Source organism: Aulostomus chinensis, chromosome 6 (genome assembly GCF_037954235.1).
Source record: "Aulostomus chinensis isolate RoL2024-O1b breed Wild chromosome 6, RoL_Achi_v1.0, whole genome shotgun sequence".
Lineage (NCBI taxonomy): Eukaryota > Metazoa > Chordata > Actinopteri > Syngnathiformes > Aulostomidae > Aulostomus > Aulostomus chinensis.
The window spans coordinates 16298274-16316255 of NC_141325.1; the positions used below are offsets into that span (position 1 = coordinate 16298274).

The 17982-nt window shown below is 39.9% G+C and overlaps 3 protein-coding genes across 4 annotated transcripts; 1 reads left to right on the forward strand and 2 right to left on the reverse strand.

The window, feature by feature from the left end:
* Positions 1–248: 248 nt before the first annotated feature.
* rnft2 (ring finger protein, transmembrane 2) lies at positions 249–11656 on the reverse strand. 2 transcript variants are annotated; one of them, XM_086206808.1, is made up of 10 exons: positions 11010–11656; positions 10527–10604; positions 9660–10171; positions 9497–9573; positions 8351–8451; positions 7882–8035; positions 4460–4609; positions 2245–2310; positions 2007–2108; positions 253–1036 (listed from the first exon to the last, which is right to left on the reverse strand). In XM_086206808.1, exons 2-10 carry the CDS (start codon positions 10571–10573, stop codon positions 902–904), a joined length of 1344 nt encoding a protein of 447 aa, XP_086062934.1. In that variant the 5' UTR covers positions 10574–10604; positions 11010–11656; the 3' UTR covers positions 253–901. The 2 variants fall into 2 exon arrangements, with proteins under 2 accessions (XP_086062935.1, XP_086062934.1); XM_086206809.1 differs by lacking the exons at positions 10527–10604; positions 11010–11656 and having other exon boundaries at positions 249–1036; positions 9660–9986; positions 10063–10155.
* Positions 11163–14705, forward strand: spring1 (SREBF pathway regulator in golgi 1). Its single transcript, XM_086206810.1, has 5 exons — positions 11163–11885; positions 12617–12773; positions 12973–13124; positions 13351–13464; positions 14188–14705. Exons 1-5 carry the CDS (start codon positions 11790–11792, stop codon positions 14269–14271), a joined length of 603 nt encoding a protein of 200 aa, XP_086062936.1. The 5' UTR covers positions 11163–11789; the 3' UTR covers positions 14272–14705.
* A 215-nt stretch (positions 14706–14920) lies between these two features.
* Positions 14921–17800, reverse strand: LOC147260299 (uncharacterized). The gene is made up of 3 exons (XM_086205404.1): positions 17768–17800; positions 17325–17476; positions 14921–17109 (listed from the first exon to the last, which is right to left on the reverse strand). The coding sequence occupies exons 1-3, from the start codon at positions 17781–17783 to the stop codon at positions 16636–16638; spliced, it is 642 nt and encodes a 213-aa protein (XP_086061530.1). The 5' UTR covers positions 17784–17800; the 3' UTR covers positions 14921–16635.
* Positions 17801–17982: the final 182 nt, after the last annotated feature.

Sequence of the window (17982 nt, forward strand, 5' to 3'; positions counted from 1 at the left end):
ATTGTTTTATAGATGTTTTTACAGTGTTTAGATAACGTTTACACACATATCCCCGTGCTTTATCGGCATTAACTGTCCCGGGATATTGTTATGTGGCTTTTATTATAAACAATAATATAGGATGCGGTTACGCTGTCGGTGTCTATACTGGAAATAAGCTGTCTCTGATGAATTGTAATGTGAGCTGAAGCTGTTTTTTTATAACGTGCGTTTTATTTATAAAGCTTTGAATATTTCCTATGAATTTTTCTAGTCGTCAAAAAAATCAGGAATGCTTTTCTGAAACAAATAAAAAGAAAAAAAAATACTTTATAAAATGAGCTCAAGTGCTTTAATTTTAAATTGAATATTTCTGTACAGCACATGACACAAAGTTACATCAACGGTCACAAGGAATGGCAATAAAAGGGGACATACAACATGGTAGATTGTTAGACGTGATCTTGATTATTTACTCCATGACTACAGTTTATATTCATACTTGCAATAACATCTATATAATCTTAACATAAATATTGTCAAAAGCCAGTTAGAAGAACTAATTTTCCATAAAGGGGTGAATAATATATTAATTTCAAATATAACATTTGAAATTCAATAACAAAATAATTTTGAGAAACATTTCTCCACAGAGTATAAATGCTATTAAAGTACTCTCCAGTGAAAAATGCTAAATCTACATGTGCATTATAATAATGGACGGACATCTATACATTTATTTGCACATTTACACATAAAGTTGTATTCAGCGCTCCATCACTTGATGTCAACATTAACGTGTTCTGTTCTGTTGGTCTGCCACATACTGTTGATTCTTTTCATTAAACGACTCGCCGTCATAGCGAGAGACAGATGTTGACACAGACCATTGTGATACTCGCACTACAGCACAATCGAGAGCTCAGTAGATCTGGAAGTGAGCTGAAGTGGTGCCGTCCCTCCAGCATCGTAGGGTCTCCATGACAGTGGACCGGCACAACGGGCAAGCTCTTTCTCGGTCGAACCACAAACACAGACACTCCTCACAGAAAACATGCTGTAAAGGAAGGGAAAGCATCACGTTCAACTGCAGGCACAGAAGGAATATCAGGTGAGCAACTGACACGGCTCTTGGAGATCCGATACTTCATTCACACTTTTCCCGACCGATTCTGCAACTAATCGCAGACCGGTAATGGGGGGGGAACCCGGTCTGCTGTATGTATGGGAGCAGAAACCGACCGCTACGGGTCGCTATTCTCAGCTGGTAATATCAGTGATAAGAAACAGACAAGTAAACTGTAAATTGTTGTTACTGGTTTTAGTTAAAGTCAGTTGAAAGCGACTCCCGGTAGATGCCGCTATGTGACGTTCAGGTGTAACTAAGGGTGTATCAGTGTTAACCCATCATTAACACATATATGTACATTTACCGTAGTTTTCAAAATGCCTTCCGAATTTTTTGATTAGGTATTGAAAAAAAAATAGATTAAAAAAAAAAAAAGCAACGCAGGTTATCACACCCTTGACCCCATGTTGGTTGTGACTAACTTGCCAGAAATCAAAAGAAGTTTTTCAAATACATTTATTCGTGAGTTCTCTGAAATCAATTTGAATCGACACATTTTAATGCAAAAAACTGCCACTGATAAATGTGATTCACTTATATTGATTACAAACAACAACATTACTATTTGATTCATTTCTTAACCAATTGCCAGCTGTAGTATGTACACATACGCACATTTGTAGATATACATGACCACACATGATGATGTCAGCAGTGGAAACAACTCATGTGAGTTATAGATACATAACATCGCAGCTTATTTGCGAACTGTCTCCTGTTTAGAAAACTTGCTCTCAAAAAGAATAAAACCACCTCGAGCAAGGTCGGTAACTTGTGCAAAATTTAGGATTTATTTTTTGGAATTTTTCCTTTTCAATCGTGCTTTTCAAATGTGATGATTCATCGCGTGTATCAGAATTCATTAATGGAAAGTCGAAGAATGTCAGGGAGTTTTTACCTGACAGAGAAGGGCGATTGGGTCTCTGAAGTCAGCCTGACAGATAGCGCAGACATCGCCCGCCTCGCTGCACTGCTGACTGCCTGCTCTCACTCCATAACTCTGGATGAGACAAAAAGAAGACTGTTAACATGAATCAGCTTGGTTCTAATCATTTCCCTCTAAGCTACTCATGCAAAAATGCAAAGCAGAGTGCATTAACAGTGAAAAAAAAAAATAAAATGGATCAACTTCTGACCTGGGTGCTACAGAGCATTACCAGGGCCTTCCGTATGGCAGACGCACGCCCACAGATGTCAAAAGACTGCAGGAAAAAAAAGCACACAATTGGATTTTTGTGAGATTTACAGTAAAAGTTCGCCTTCTTATTATAGTATTTCTGAGTTTAACAAAGCAGCTTCAAATGTGTGTTTCCTTCACGAACATCAGCCCTCTCAGTCCTAAAGGCTGTTGTTGCACAACCACTTGGTGGTGCTACAGGAGCACCCAGGGGATCATCAGTCAGCTGGGTTCATTCTCTGAGGATCATGAAAGTTTGAACCAACTGTCACGGACTTCCATTCAGTATTTGTTGACATTTTTTTCCAAGTTCTTCACACACAAAAAAAAGGACCCTTCAACATAAAATCTCCTCCATTGTTTTCACTCAGATTAAAGCTTCAGGCTGAAACACACTATTTTATTTATTTCTTAATTTCCAGGTATTAAAATTCGTCACATTCTAGCTGGACCTGGACGTTTCCTTCACCCTCTCTTCACCTCTAGTTACCGTGCCTGAAGATTTAAAAGCAGCCCTGATGCATAAGCTGCTGTTGGCCAACCGAAACGATGAACAAATTCTGGGAAATTTCAGAGTTCAACCAGTTCATCTGCGCAAGTTCATCACCAACAAATGCATCCGGTGAATCACTAGTTCAGTCTAGATTTAAACTCTCCCATGACAGACTAGAAGATGGTAAATTATGTCACTGTAATAAAATTTTAATAAGGCGACTGTGGAAATAGTGAAGCAGAAACATGGGGATGTAATTTCTCTGAAATTCTTCTTTGAAAATCTTCCTCTGAAAGATCCGATCAAGACGCTTGATCCAACCTTGCTCTACAACTCTCTGTCTCCTTTCCACTTCTCCTTTCACAGCTCCCTGACTAGCAGTTTCCTATTTCCTGCTGCACATTTGGACCTGAATACTATGGCCTCACCGCAATATTGACTATTATTGGCCTGTCACAGATATATCACATCAGTGCATGTGTCAGATATGCGCAATTATTAAAAAACAAACAAACAACTTTTTAAAGCATATAAAATGTAGAAAATAATGCCTATGGTAATTTACAAATGGTGTAACATAGCGTTTTCAGCAGAAAGCATTCCAGCACCTCTATCTTTTTATTTTACTGTCTTATATTTAGAAAGTCACGTATGACAATGTTAAGTTGATTTTTTTTTTTTTTTTTAATAAACTCATTTGTTTAAGAAATTAGCCTTCTAACTTTAGAGTCACATCAGTACACAATGAACACAAAGGGTCTGTTTTCAGTCAGTAGAAATATTCCCCATATTGGTTGCATATATCAGTAATTGTTTAAATTCAGTATCAGGCTCAACAGTCTAGTATCGGTTGGGCCAGACTGAGAAGCCATAATCTTAAAAGGTTAAATTCTTCAAAATTTAACTCCAGATTAATTTGGAAAAAAAAATCTTTAGTCATTGGCGGTAACAGCAACTGCAGTTTAATGTCAAAGATTCCAGATATTGAACATAAGAATTATTGTTTGTTTTTCCTGAGTCAGCTTTAAGAAGCAACGGACAAAAAGTGCAAAGTATAGTTGACCACCGCAAACAATAAATGTCACTATGAAAAGAAAGGTTTAAAAAAAAAAAAAAAAAAAAAAAAAGCTTTTCTCACACAAAAGAAAGAAAAAAAGTCAAACAGCATTATTGCACACAAGAATTATCATTGGCATTATCGTGTTGCATTGTTTTAAGAGTCCAGTCCTTGGAATGCCGGGGAGGGAAAACGAATGTACCGGTTTGATAAAGAATTCAGGCAATAAGTGGACTCCTTCCATCATTCTCATCTTCATCAGAAACGATGAAATGATTTTACGGTCTGAATCGGTGAGGAGAGCTGGTTGTCTCGTTGAAACACTGAAGTTGACAACTGCAGTTCTTAGTTAAACAGCTCATCGTGGCTGCTGTGTATTGAAGGGTGTTGTAGGAATCGTGAACATTTGGACAAAAACACTTCTTTTTTGGCAGATAAATTCTCTAATCTACAATCTAGAGATTTGTTGGACGCTTCCCTTTACGGGAACACTTCCTCCCTACTGTTACCAGAAAAAAACATGGCACAAAATGAAACATGGCAGAATCTGCATCTGCACTACCAGCATGGTGTTCTGGATGGGGAATCAGCTGAAATTCAAATTTGTAACCATACAGTAAGTACCTTGCAGAGGCTATAGATGATAATAAGTGTGGCTCCCAGGAAGTAGCTGTTGGAGGGGTCTTCACCCATGATGTACTTGTACCACAGCTGGATGGGCACCAGCGCGCGAAACAGCTGGCTCAGCTCCTCGATCAGCAGGTAGAACTTCCCCTGGGCACACACACAAAATCACTTCACCGTATCTGGATACAGACGGTAGTGACAGTGGCTAAGATTTCAGAAAGTTTTACAAATATATATGCAGTGCCTTTGAAGTGGAAAAAGACAAATTGAAACAATCTATATATTCTCTTGTTCCTTTCCTCCACTCACTTACGCTCTGTAAAGCAGAAAGCCCTCAACAGCTTCAGGGCACTCTTCTATCTAGTCAAGAGCAGTGCAGTATTAAAAGCTTAAAACAGCACGCCTCCAGCCCAAACATGGCTGCTGTCCAGACCTCCACAGTTGCTCAGTGGCACAAGCAATTTCCCCACTCTGTAAGAAAACCTGGCAACAGCTCTTTCCACCTGCTACCCTGCATCAATGTGAAGCTCGGCACAACACGGGATCACTAGCTGCCTTTAAAAATCTTCTCCTCCACAATCGCAGTGAAAATGAACTTTTGGCGGTCCCTGCAGCGGTGACCAAAATGAAGACCAACTTGATTCCCCTGATAGCATCCCTGCTTGCATAATGACTTCCTGGATGTTGGCTGACAAAGATTGATGAGTCTGGGTAAAGAGCCACAAGCAGCCAGGTTGGTCGGGGAGGAAGGCCTCTGTTGGCGGCTAATTCATCTTCCTTATTGTCCCCTCAGCCTCGTGTCCCACCGTACACATCACACCCACGCAAAAACTGTCAAATTTACTGTTTGGACACAAGCCAAAGAGTTGGAGTACGCTCCGCTGGAGGCTCTGTTAAAATACTTCTCTGCTTGTTTGCTTTCATTACTTCAGTTTGTCTTGATCTCTTTATCAACCAGCAGACGCAGAGCCACAATGTCTCATTTTAATCTACAAAGCAGGACTTTGTGGATGTGTTGACAGGGATGTGTTTTGAGTTTGTTTGTTTTGTTTTTTACTTTGCTACTGGGATATTTGTCTGTGTTTTGCAGAAATCACCGTGTCCAGTGTTGTGACAGCTTTGAATAAAGGATTTTCTTCAATCGATTCGACCGTTTCCCCTGTTTCCTCCTAGTGTCAAGTTTTCATTGTAAAAGTTAATTCAGCATTAAAAATCAATGACATTCAGCAACAGAATCCATTCCAGTATCAAAGTTCAGCTCTTTAAAGACTTCAAAACTAATCCCTTTTCAGATTTAAACCAGTTATACTTTTTTTTAAATTCAGCTTTTTCCCACTGACCTTCCAGGGAGGGGGGAAACTACTACTTCCCTATTAAGTTCCACGTTACATGAAAAAAAGATTTTTTTTGCAAGGAGAGGTAACCAATATATCAGGGCAAACAACCCTCAACTTTACATCAGGGTCCTGTAAAATTATTTTTCGATAATCATTATTCTAAATCTTTTTTTTTTTAAATAATGGTGGATTATATGAAAAAAAATGTAGATGCTAAATAACCACTGAACTACTTTCAAAACGATAATAACAATAACGTAAAGCTTCGATTCATACGGTGCCCCTTAAGAAATCCAAGGATGGTTTATAAAGCAGATAACCCATCCAAAGTCCTTTACATTAATCCATGCCCGTGGCAGACAGAAGAAACACGAAGCGATATGAATAGAACAATAACTGAAACACAGATCCATATTAATAGAAATGTAGGAACTATGTGCATGAGGAGAAAACACTCAAGTGTTTTGAAATGACATGAGTCATCTCGTGAAGCCGTCATGGAACATCATAACTATTACTTGTGCGGGCCTGTGGTTGAGTGGCATGACTACTGTATGTAGCATCATCAGCCAGTGGATGCAGTAATGAACTCCAAAGGCTGCTCCTTCCGCATGAGGAGTCGTCGAGTTCAGAATAAACTACTCAGGACGTACCAAGCCCAAGAGGATAACCGTGAAGATTCTTTAAAACATTACGTTTGAGGCATTAAATTCTCCACAGAGAATCTGCATATACGAGTATGTGTGTGCGTGTGTGTTTATGAGTGTGAGTGGAGGGTACAGGTAATGGTCCAGCTCCAGGGAGGGATGACCTCACCCCTGCAAACACCTCCAGGGAAAATGAGCTCAGTTGCCGGCTGCCGTGGTTCCGATAGGCCTGCAGATCTGTTTATCTGTGGAAAATTTAATCCTAATACTTTCCAACCCCCATCCTCCCCGTGTGCAACACACAAACCCCTACCAAGAATATGAGCTGCACCTGTAAGGAAATGGAATTGGAGTGTGCATGTGTGAGTTTGTGTGTTCTGTGGCCCAAGGCCAGACAAGCCACATGTACACAGTCACACACACACACACACACGCTCACCTAAGAAGTACCATTTAAAATCTTATGAATACAAAACAGTTTCACACTGTGACCCTTCAGCACTTTCTTCACTCAGTTGGGTATTTCCTCACAGCTCAGGAAATGCGTTGAGTATTTTTTCTAAATTATCAACCGAGCTGATCAACTCTGAACTACCTGTGAATCAGTCGACGAGCTACCGCAGACAAATGAGCATATACACCAGAACATAAAAAAGGTTCAAGTGTGGTTTGTGCTCTGAAATATTAGATTTCCACGCACATTGATGTGTTAAAGGTGAAACGACAGATGGAGTGACTAACCAATTAAAAAATAAATGTATTGAAGAAACTCTTGCGTGTCATGGATTCTGACTGAGATATGGTGAGTGTAAATATATATATATATATATATATATATATATATATATATATATATACACACTGTATATCTATACATAAACCAAACAAACATGAAATGCTCTTGCTAAATATCGAAGAGTTTCCACATCAAGCTTTCATCACCCACTTTTGTTCCAGTTTTAGAAGGTTTAATGTAACCTTGCTGTAGAAAATAAAGGAATGTGTGAATTGGAGTTTTCTATTTTTTTTTTTTATTGCAAATTAACTTTAAGACTTTGATTCTGCATTCACTCCAACAGTCTGTCTCTGTAAAATAAATATCAAGCTAGAAACCTTCTGGGTTAAGACGGAAATTTCAGCAGCCAAATGAAATTAAAGCGACATGAGATTTCAATAATCATCATAATCAATAATATCAGAGACTTCATTACAAAATATGAACAACAAAAACTATCTTGAGCGGGCTGGACTACTGCAGCGGACACCTGATGGCAAATCCTGCTACCAGGGTCAGAAAAAGACCCAAACCAACGTCTTCTTGCCTCTTAGGCACATGTAAAGAGCTCTGAGTTGCTCTGGGTAAAAATAAATGCGCTCTGACTGACACGTGTTAAAGTCATATGTTTTGTGCATGTGATGAGTGTGCATCTCTTACCCTGGATTTGAAGGCCAAGAGAATCTTGGGCAGAAAGAGGACGAAGCATTTCAGTCCTATGGTGAAGTATTTAAGAACAAAGTCTGTGATGCCGACTGCCCAGATCAGGTCAAAGAAGTCAAAGCTGTTGAGGTTGGGCTTTGCAAACATGAGGCTAAAAGAAAAAACACACACACACACACACACAATATGAGTTTTTGTTTTAGACATCTCAGGTGTTCTTGTGAGGGTGGAATGAGATGCAGCAGCCAGACAAGTGTAAAATGAAATATAAAAACAAACAAAAAAATGAACCATTAATACTCACAGCACAACACCAGACAAAGACAGGAACACTCCCTAAAGAAAAAGCAAGTCGAAACAAAATGAAAAAAAATAAAAAACTTAAAAATTCAAAGTAATCCAGCACATATGGATGGTAGCCAAAGAAACATCCAGTTACTCTTAACAATACCTGCTTGTACGCTACCTGTTTTGCAGCTCCTCTTGACTGAATGTGTAGTAGATATATACAATATTCCCAGCAAGGAACAGGGCGATCCACAGAGCAACCAACACTGAGCGCTCCTCCTGAACATACACACCAGAGACACACAGTGCTGTCTCAACATCCTTTATGTCTACAGTAATAAAATGATAATAAAATACATGAAAATTGCTCATTTAATGCATATCTGGCAGAGTATTTGTCTGTCTGAGCGTGTGTGTGTGTGTGTATGTGTGTGTGTGTGTGTGTGTGTGTGTGTGTGTGTGTGTGTGTGTGTGTGTGTGTGTGTGTGTGTGCGTGTGAGTAGCACATGTCACTCTCACCCTTAAAAAAGCAGTGTTTTCATCTTTTGAACAACAGGTCAAATTTGTTGCATTTTCATTATTGACTGTTGGCTTCCTACACACGCGTGCTGAGCTCAAGCTGAATGTTCTTTAAAGACAAACAGCTACTGACGGTGAGAGAAAGGTGAATAAGGCACGAAAATAAATACAAATAAATCAACAAGCAATGCAAAATCCTGTAACTACGGAAAAGCTATGCCAAAACAAAGGATGCATGATACTGGCTTTTTTTTGGGGGGGGGGGGCGATTTGCCATTATTTCTGGCTGTTATTTACTGATGTTGATGTTGATATTATCTATACAAGTTCAAGTTTATATGGTATTTACATTTTGTACATACTAAAACCCAGAGAGAAATATGTGAATTTTTAAAAGTCTGCATTTTTCCCCCAAAATGCTTTTCTTCTTTATAAACAGGAACAGAAGATGAGGAAAGACAAAGATGCTTGAGCAAAACTGAACGCCACCAATATATTTAACATATTAAGACCAATTCTGCAGGTACCGATGATGTGCTGATATTATCAATAATCCTGAGGGCAGCTTGTGTTTTCTCCTGTGGGTTCCAGGTGTATATGGAGATAGTTGATGAACATTTCCACTGCAAACTATATTCTACTTTTCTCGTAATGGGTAAGGACAAATCAATCTTCCCACTATTTCTCTAAATCTACAAATTTAAAAAAAAATGCACGCATAGGTAATGTGGAGTATATTGTACAATTAAACAAAAACTGCTTTGAATAAACTGGAACTGAATCAGCAATTAATTTAGTTGTTTACCCGTAATGACACTTGGTGCTTAAACGTGGAGTTGGCGTAGGCGAACGTGCTGGCCATCCCCACACACACAGCAATACCTGACAGAAATATGAACCGCCGTCACTCACGAGACATAATAAGACATAAGTAATTTGTAATCGTGCTACTAGGAAAGCTGCTTTACCGAGCTTATGCTGAAAGCAGACTTTGGCCAGCAGAATTAGAATGAAAGGGAAACCCCTTTGCAGCCAGGTGACAACTGCCTTCAGCTCCGAAAGAGCTGGTGCTGGAGTGGATGGGTCTTCCTGGGCCTCCTCCCTGGAGGCGTGCCTCTCTGAGTTGGCTGCCGTCGTGGCCTGCTGGAGCAGTGACGAAGTCCTGTGCTGCAGGGGTTGGTGGTGGAAGTGGTGGTGGTGATGGTGATGCTGGGGAGGGCGAGGGAGGAAGGGTCCACTATCTGAGCGGTGGGAGCCCCCTTCTTCCCTGGAAGATGCCGTCATCTGGATAAAAACTTCAGGTGGAGAGCCAAGTACTAAGCTGGCTGCCTGGAACTGGGCAGGGGAGACAGAGCCAGAGGGGACACCCACCAAGCCGGAGAAAAGTTGCTGGGGTGAAGCGGGTGAGTCGGGCTTCAGGCAGTCAAACACGCCACCCTCATCCAGACTGCTCTCTGATCCCAAAGTTTGGCTACGGCTCCTGAGTGTGAGGGAAAACATCATTTGTCCAGAGTATGGCCAGTTATATAGGATACTCATATGAAAACTACTGTTTTCACATGTATTCCTTTTTTGTTGAGGACATAAAGGAATCTGTATGTTTTTTTTGGGGGGGGGGGGGCTTCAGATGACAAAAATCACAATTTCATTTCAGCAGAATTTTAAGCTTTTGTCTGACCTAAATTAAAGGACCTTCCAAAATCCATAAAGCACAGTGTATGTTTGTTGAGAGAGGAGCCAACACAATTTTGGCCATAAAGCACAGTACATAGAGGTAAAACACAAGGACAGATTTGCAGAGTCATTTAGCCGTTTCTGATAGCTCCTTCCCCCACCTTTCAGAGGGCATGCCATCCGTGTTGCTGCTGTGTCTCCTCTGCATGGCCCACCAATCATCACCACAAGGGCCAGCCCTGCAAATATATATGAGCACTGATCAGCTGGTGGAAAATCTTCTAGGTAATGCTGTTGAGTCAAATCTAGCAAGCATCCTCCATGTTTGTAGGATGTAATGCAAAACAAAACAAAACAAAACAAAAAATTTATCATTTCATAGTTAAATAATTTAGCAATTTCTTTTCTTCCAACATGAAAAAAGTAAATAATGCAATTTCAGCATATCAGGACATCTGTAATTTGACAACCACACAGGTGTTTCAATGAAAAATCCTAAAGGGAATTAAGTCCTTGCTAGCAGTTCAGACACTTGAATGTACATTAGCACGGAGGGTATCTGTCAGACAGGCCGGTGCTGTCGCCTTAATTATCGATTCTGCTTCACATTAAATAAACAGTAAGCTCTAAAATATAATATTTACCTGAATTACTTCATAAAATTCCCCTTCAGCGTTTTTCATTGTTGTTTGTAGGTTTGCTTGGATTTTTGTTGATAAAGATGCGACACTGCTGCCGCGATCCTGTCCAGGAAACTGCCTGTATGCTGTCACGTGGGCGTGTATCCACCAGTTAGCGTCGCCTTTCCCACTCTCCACTTCCGGGTTGGGATTTGTTTTGCTGATGCTTAATAACAGAGTCCGGTTGATTGATAACCACAGTTTTATTATCTTGAACGGAACTTCGGGCGTCTTTTCTTGGATAAAACGATCCACCCACGTCCTTGCGATACCAGAGCGATGGTTGTATTTTTTTTTAAGCTACGGGGTCTGACCTATCTAACGCATACAGCTTGCTGCTAACCTCAGCTAGCTAGCGCGCGAACAAAGCAGGCTTTTACTTTGAGACACCGTTGGTGTGTAAACATATTATAAACAGCTGTATGGGAACGAAATTCCCATCAATTGCTCAAATTATAACAGTTCTTCGTTTTACTTGATGGTAATTACTTACGCCTGCAACATGGGGTAACGATAGCTCAATTGAAACGCATGTAGTAGCTTGTATAACCGGTTTGTCTCTTGCCACCCAGTTTTAGCTCACAGGGTAGTTTGCGCTGTCAGCTGGTCCATCATCTTAAGTGCCGTAGTTTAATTACGTCGTCATATATTTATGCACGTTACGTCAGTAAGGGAATTGAGACCCCCCTGGAGGTTTGATGTTTTGGACTGTCACCCCCGGCACCTCCTCAAGAAAGCCATGCCATGATGGTGCTCCGGCGGTTACTGAGAAAACGCTGGGTGCTGGGAGTGGTGTTTGGTCTGTCTCTTATCTACTTTCTCACCAGCACACTCAAACAGGTACTGGGAGATAGTCCCCTAAAGACTGAAATTGTTCAATTTAACATCCAACAGTTATAACTATTTCGAATACAAATTGTATAAATTTCGTGTCTGTGTGTAGCTGATAGAATACATCCACCTTTTCTGGTCATTGGAGCTTTGAACAAATATCTCCGTAAAGCAATCTTTACCTTGTAGTTTACATATGCAAGCATATTGTAATGTATGACCTAAAGAGATAACTATTAAGACAGAGGTGTCATTGAAAAGTCTTTGCTGAGATTGAGTCTAACCTCTTTTTTTTTGGCACAGACTGAAACATGCATAAACTACTGCAAACTCCTCAGCTGTAAATGCAGGTTTTTATTGTCAGATGTTTATTCAGACGTGTTTCTTTTTAAAGCCGTCTGGTTTCTGCATCTTTATTGTCAGTTGAAGTGCTAAATGTATATTTGACAAGACCATTAAAGTTGTAGGAAAATAAGTTAGTTAACATAGATGATTCTGTAAATTTAAAAAAAATCCCATTCATGAAGCTGTTGCTTGTGAATTTCGAGCAGTTGCTCAATAAATCAGACATAAATATTGCCGTGCATTTTGAGTCCTCAAACATTTATCACTCCAGTTCTACTTACTGAATTGCTTTACTTTACAACTTTTGTATCTTACTGCACAACTGTATTCAGTAAAGCGATCACAAACTATTCCTCGGTGGCATTTAATGACGTGTAGTTGTGTGGATTTTGCAGGAGGAGCGGACCATACGAGACCGCGCACTCTTGGAGGTTAGAGATCCGGACCATCGCATCCCTTGGAAAGTCCGTTTCAACCTCGGCAACAGCAGCCGTCAGATCACACAGTGTAGAAACTCCATCCAGGGCAAGACGCTGCTCACAGACGAACTTGGTGAGCAATTCAACCATTACTCACCACGATCGAGTGATGAGTCTTCTGGTAGAGATTCAGTAATAATATTTCTCTGGTTTTGTAGACGTGATTCAAGATTATTGTCCTATCACGCACTCTTACAGTGATGATGACCAGTCAACAGCTTTGAAGCCTGTCATGAACGTACATACTTATCTTCTATGTTAATGTTTTACAGGCTACGTCTGCGAGAGGAAAGACTTGCTGGTTAATGGCTGCTGTAACGTCAATGCTCCCAGCACCAGACAGCACATCTGTAAAAGCTGTTTGGCCAACGGCTGCTGTAGCATCTATGAGTATTGTGTGTCTTGCTGCCTCCAACCTGATAAGGTAATCAGTTAAACCACATACATTTGTGTTATTTTTATTATCAGAAACGGTTCAACTGTCAACATGCTATGTCTTCTCTGCTTGACCTCAACTCAAACATACAGGATGATCTGCGTCATCTTGCATGAAATGTATGAATTGACAGACGGAAACTCACTGGAGTAGTTGGAACAGATAATAATCTGTTCTTGTACACTGATCGTATCTTTTTTTTTTTCTCTCTCAGCAACCTCTTCTCGAGCGCTTCCTGAATCGTGCCGCTGAAGGCTTTCAGAATCTCTTCACTGCTGTGGAGGACCACTTTGAGTTGTGCCTGGCCAAGTGTAGGACCTCTTCACAAGTATGTTGAAGTTCAGTCCTTACGTTCCAGCTTTAATCACTATTATTTTGAAAGAATCGTGAAAGGGAAGAAGTCGAAGCCATAATTCTATTCATATAATGTATGAGAATGTCGTTTTTAATCGTGGCTGATCTTAAATTCGAGACCATTCATGGTTTAATGTGGAATAGGCCTGTCTTCCCACAGGATGTGCTTATTTAATTAAACTCTTTCTTCTTCTTGTTAAGTTTAGCTCAATTCTCAACAAGCGCCCAGCTCTCACGAAGGTGACAGGATTCAAACAAAGATGATGACAAGACAGTTGATTTTCATGATTGTCGTAGGATAGGACGGTTAAAGGCGGGGCCACAATGGCCAGCAATCGTTGATTTACTTTGAGATTTTCAATCTATCGCTGGTTTATGGAGATACAAAAGTATACAGAGAAATATCCCAATGTGCATCTTTTATTGCATTTGAGAAGGCAGTAAATATTTGTTTGCTGTTACAAAGCATTGCATTCGGTTTCCGTGTTCTGCGACGTTTAGTTGTCAAGACCGGAGAGAGGCACAACTGTCATTAGTGCGTCACTAAGCTTAATTGTAGTTATGGAAGTTTCTGACTGTGAAGGCGTAATCACTATATATTCATTTTAAGGTGACTTGAAATGTATGCGTTCTTTTGCACTGTCTTTTTCATTTGTCAAAGGTTTCCGAAATATTCAAAGTTTTTCATCTCATGCAGAGTGTTCAACATGAGAATACCTACCGAAACCCACAAGCAAAGTACTGCTACGGGGAGAGTCCTCCAGAGCTCCTACCTGTGTAAGCATCTGACTTGTGTTGGAGGAACCAGAGACTCAGCGGGCCAGTAAAGCTGTCTCTGTTTGGACACAGCAGTGCTTGAAGAAGACGCTTGGACACGTTTCTACTATCGTGCCAAGTAGCTGGAGACGTCCATGGCTCCAGAGCAGCCTAAACACGGACAATTGCTGGATGTGATTTCATTACTTTCACTTCATAAGTGCATAGAAGGCTTCATACATTCATCCATGATGATCATCAGGTCTACCTAGCAGGCAGCTCATCCATCAGGATTCGCTTCAGACCAGTCCATGACGTAACACTACATTTGAAACCTGATTCAAGAAGATAACAGCTGTTATATGTTTTGTTGAATATTTTAAAACTGCAACGAATGTGTAATTACCTCTGTGTATAGTGCATGCGAATGAAATGGCTATTTAATAAAAGTGACTGTGAAATAGCGTTGCTCATGAGTCATGCTTTTCAAATAGCTAAATTATTTTGAAAAGTTAAGTGACTGTAAAAATAAGAATCCTCAAACTGATAAAAATAGAAAAAAAAACATCACATTTACACTCTTATGTTCATGATGAATTTTATTTACATTGTTCATTAATTGTTCATTCAATTTGAATCTCGTGAATTCGTCATTCGGAGCTCACATGATGTGTTTTTCTAAAATCAGTTGCGTAAAGGGTTTGTGGTTTTTGTGCACAAATGATAAAGCACGACAAACTTAAATGACTAACAAATTTATTTTACAAATAACCAAACAATTATATTCATGTAAGTGGGGAATATACAGACGGCTCAATCAAAGCTAAAAAAATAAATAAAAACATATCTTCATGACCGTACTTCTGTATATTAATACATTCATGTGGGAACGTGTGTAAAATTATTGTGAAAAATGAGACAAAACATGTACTCTAATGTAAACATGTACTCTAAAGTAAAATTTGGGGAATTGAAAGTTATTCATTAGTTTAATGACCTCACACAGAACCAAGAAAAACTTGAGTCATTAATAGAATAGTAACTGATTACTGGGTTTAAGGCGAGCCCACATCAATCTTTGTAGATGTCCCTGTATTTCTCTTTGTGGGAGTCATTTGACTGTCCATCTGTCCAGATTTCACCGAGGGATTACTGTGAGTGGAGGCCACACTATTAAATCTGTGAAGGTAATTATCAGTTTCTCTTTTTACCTCAGGCACCGTCACCTGTCCACCAGGGACTGAAGGCCAGAGTAAAACAATTAATCATTTTGAAGGTTGAATAAATTTAGTGTCGTAATTAAAAAAACGTATTAGTTCCCCTTCTGATTTACCTATTTAGTAGGTTGATTAATGACTGCCACATGGGAACAATGTCGGTTCGTATTAGACTGACCAAGCCTTATCTGATTTATTTTAAAGAAATCTTCCTTCATTTTTGGGAATTTTGCTTTTTCTGAGAGTAAATTAGGAAGATTCCATGATATCAAACTTAACAGTGGTAGCCACAGCTTGTAAAGAAAGACGCTAACCTGTCTCAGGGGTACAATTTTGCCCAAATGTATGAGGGGCAACATCATATATTCTTTGATTAAATCTACTTTGTGTCAGGTTTGAAACAGCTGTCACATCTGTACAGCAGGCTGTAAAACCCCAAGATCAGATAGCTTAGCTTAGCATCAAGAGGGGGACTAGTTAGCCCAGCAAAAAATAAATAAAAAAATTATGGTATACAGTATTACATTGTTGTGATCAACACATAAAATGACCCTCGAAGAAATGAATAGGGAAGGTTTTCGGTTAAATGCTTTATTATAATTTCACAAAGTAGCATGTTCATCAGAAAAGGACCATGTGAATTTAAAACGTTTTTTTTTTATATAAGATATTCCTTGGTGGCATTTCTATATTTTTTTTGTTGTTGTTGTTTTTGCGTTTGTGTTTTTTAAGGTTAGAATTCAAAACCATATGAATGTGAGTGTGAATGGTTGTCTATCTCTATGTGTTGGCCCTGCGATGGACTGGCGACCTGTCCAGGGTGAACCCCGCCTCTCGCCTGAAGGCTGCTGGAATAGGCTCCAGCCCCAGGAGAGGCAGAAGAAAATGGATGGATTGATGGATGGATGGACAGGGCCTATTTCCACCCGTGCTAATCCAAGTGCTAAACTAAATTAAAAAGCTGCATTGTAGCTTTATTGTCCTGGGGAGATATGAGAATGACGCTTGTCTCCTCATCTAACTTTACGCATTAAAGAAAAAATTCCAGCTAAACAAACCAGCTCCTTTTACAGTTGTGAAAAATTGCTTGAAATATTTGTAAAAAATGTTTAAAAAATCATTTCAAAAGAAAAGACTGCGTTGGCCATTTACTCATAAAACTGTATCACAAATTAGGAGGGATTATTGAGGTATCCACTCCACTCCAAGTATTTCTTAAACTTCCCCTTTGTTACGCCATGATTTATCTTAATTATGTGCTTGAGCTTTGAATTTCTGTTGTCCTCCAGCCACTCCATGTAGTCCCTAGATGCCTTCAGAAAGGTGTGACCCCACTGCTTCCTCTCAAATGTGTGTTTGGGCATTTTGGGTGGGGTTGGCTTTGGAGAACATTCCCCTCCAAAAATGTCCCTCACACAAGTCACTAGCATGCTGACCCTGGAGATAGTTTCCTTGAGCTGTCTGAGAAGCAAAGTATCTATTGGATTCAGGTTATTTTTCTGGTCATCGAGGACATTCTCCAGGCCGGAGGCCATGAAGATGAGGGAACACTGAACTTCTGGCCCATGGAAAGGGGAGTCTTTGTGGACCTGGAGCTGAGGGAAGCCAGGGGACCAAGTACCTAGGTGCTTCCCGTTGGCTTCGTCCTAGAATCAGACAGAATAAACTTAAATGGAAGCTAATTTCTCCCAAATGAAATGAGCCTGCACCCACAAAATGTACATGGCATTAATAGCTAACTGTGCCGCTCAATGGTGCAATAGATTCCTCACGGAAGTGGCGTGAGATGCTGTGATTAAAATGTTGGCGTTAAATACACCTGTCGACAAACCCTAGAGATACGAAACAACATGTAACTTACAAAGCTTGTCAGGCTCATGACAAGTAGGACTTTAGTAAGGGCAGACAGCTCTTTCAGCATGCACGATGATCCTGCATGTTTCTTTGGGCCGTGTCCTGCACCCGCACTTGGAAACAAAATCATCACCCAGGCACACAGCAGCGTCAGAAAACCTGCAAAAACAACAACTCTCTAATTACATCAGTTTAATTTGAAAGTTTCATCACGTCAGACCGTGTATTGTAGCCTCTGTAGTAGATGGAAACATGAAATAAAACCATCCAAATCAGCTCAGACGTTTGGATTTTATGTAAATTACCAGCATTTGCCCTCCTGTTCATAAAAATCTGGAAACAAAAATAATATGGATATCATTTTGATAACTGATGTTACATCAGATCGAAAAGGTTTAAAGGAGTCAAATGTCTGACACGAGATTAATACCGAATAGCTGCTTACTTTACCTGCTCTGAGTTTCATTCTTAAGTGCGACTTTAAAAGACTCCTATGTCAGGTCACAATTGCACAAGACCATTTATATATTTGCAAGCCTCTAAAAGGAAGCGTTGGAAAGATACGCCACTGCAACTTCCCCACCCACACATCTCTAACTTAGCTGTACCCCTTGATGAAAAACAAGACTGGCTTTCTTTAGCGGATCAAGACTTCTCACACTGAC

Coding starts and splice junctions, on each gene's coding strand:
- spring1 (XM_086206810.1), top strand. CDS start 11,790: ATGATGGTGCTCCGGCGGTTACTGAGAAAACGCTGGGTGCTGGGAGTG. Junction 11,886..12,616: donor TCACCAGCACACTCAAACAG/GTACTGGGAGAT, acceptor TGGATTTTGCAG/GAGGAGCGGACCATACGAGA. Junction 13,125..13,350: donor GCTGCCTCCAACCTGATAAG/GTAATCAGTTAA, acceptor TTTCTCTCTCAG/CAACCTCTTCTCGAGCGCTT.
- LOC147260299 (XM_086205404.1), bottom strand. Junction 17,110..17,324: donor TCATGAGCCTGACAAGCTTT/GTAAGTTACATG, acceptor GTCTGATTCTAG/GACGAAGCCAACGGGAAGCA.
- rnft2 (XM_086206808.1), bottom strand. CDS start 10,573: ATGCAGAGGAGACACAGCAGCAACACGGATGGCATGCCCTCTGAAAG. Junction 9,574..9,659: donor CTGCTTTCAGCATAAGCTCG/GTAAAGCAGCTT, acceptor TATTTCTGTCAG/GTATTGCTGTGTGTGTGGGG. Junction 2,109..2,244: donor TAATGCTCTGTAGCACCCAG/GTCAGAAGTTGA, acceptor TGTCTCATCCAG/AGTTATGGAGTGAGAGCAGG.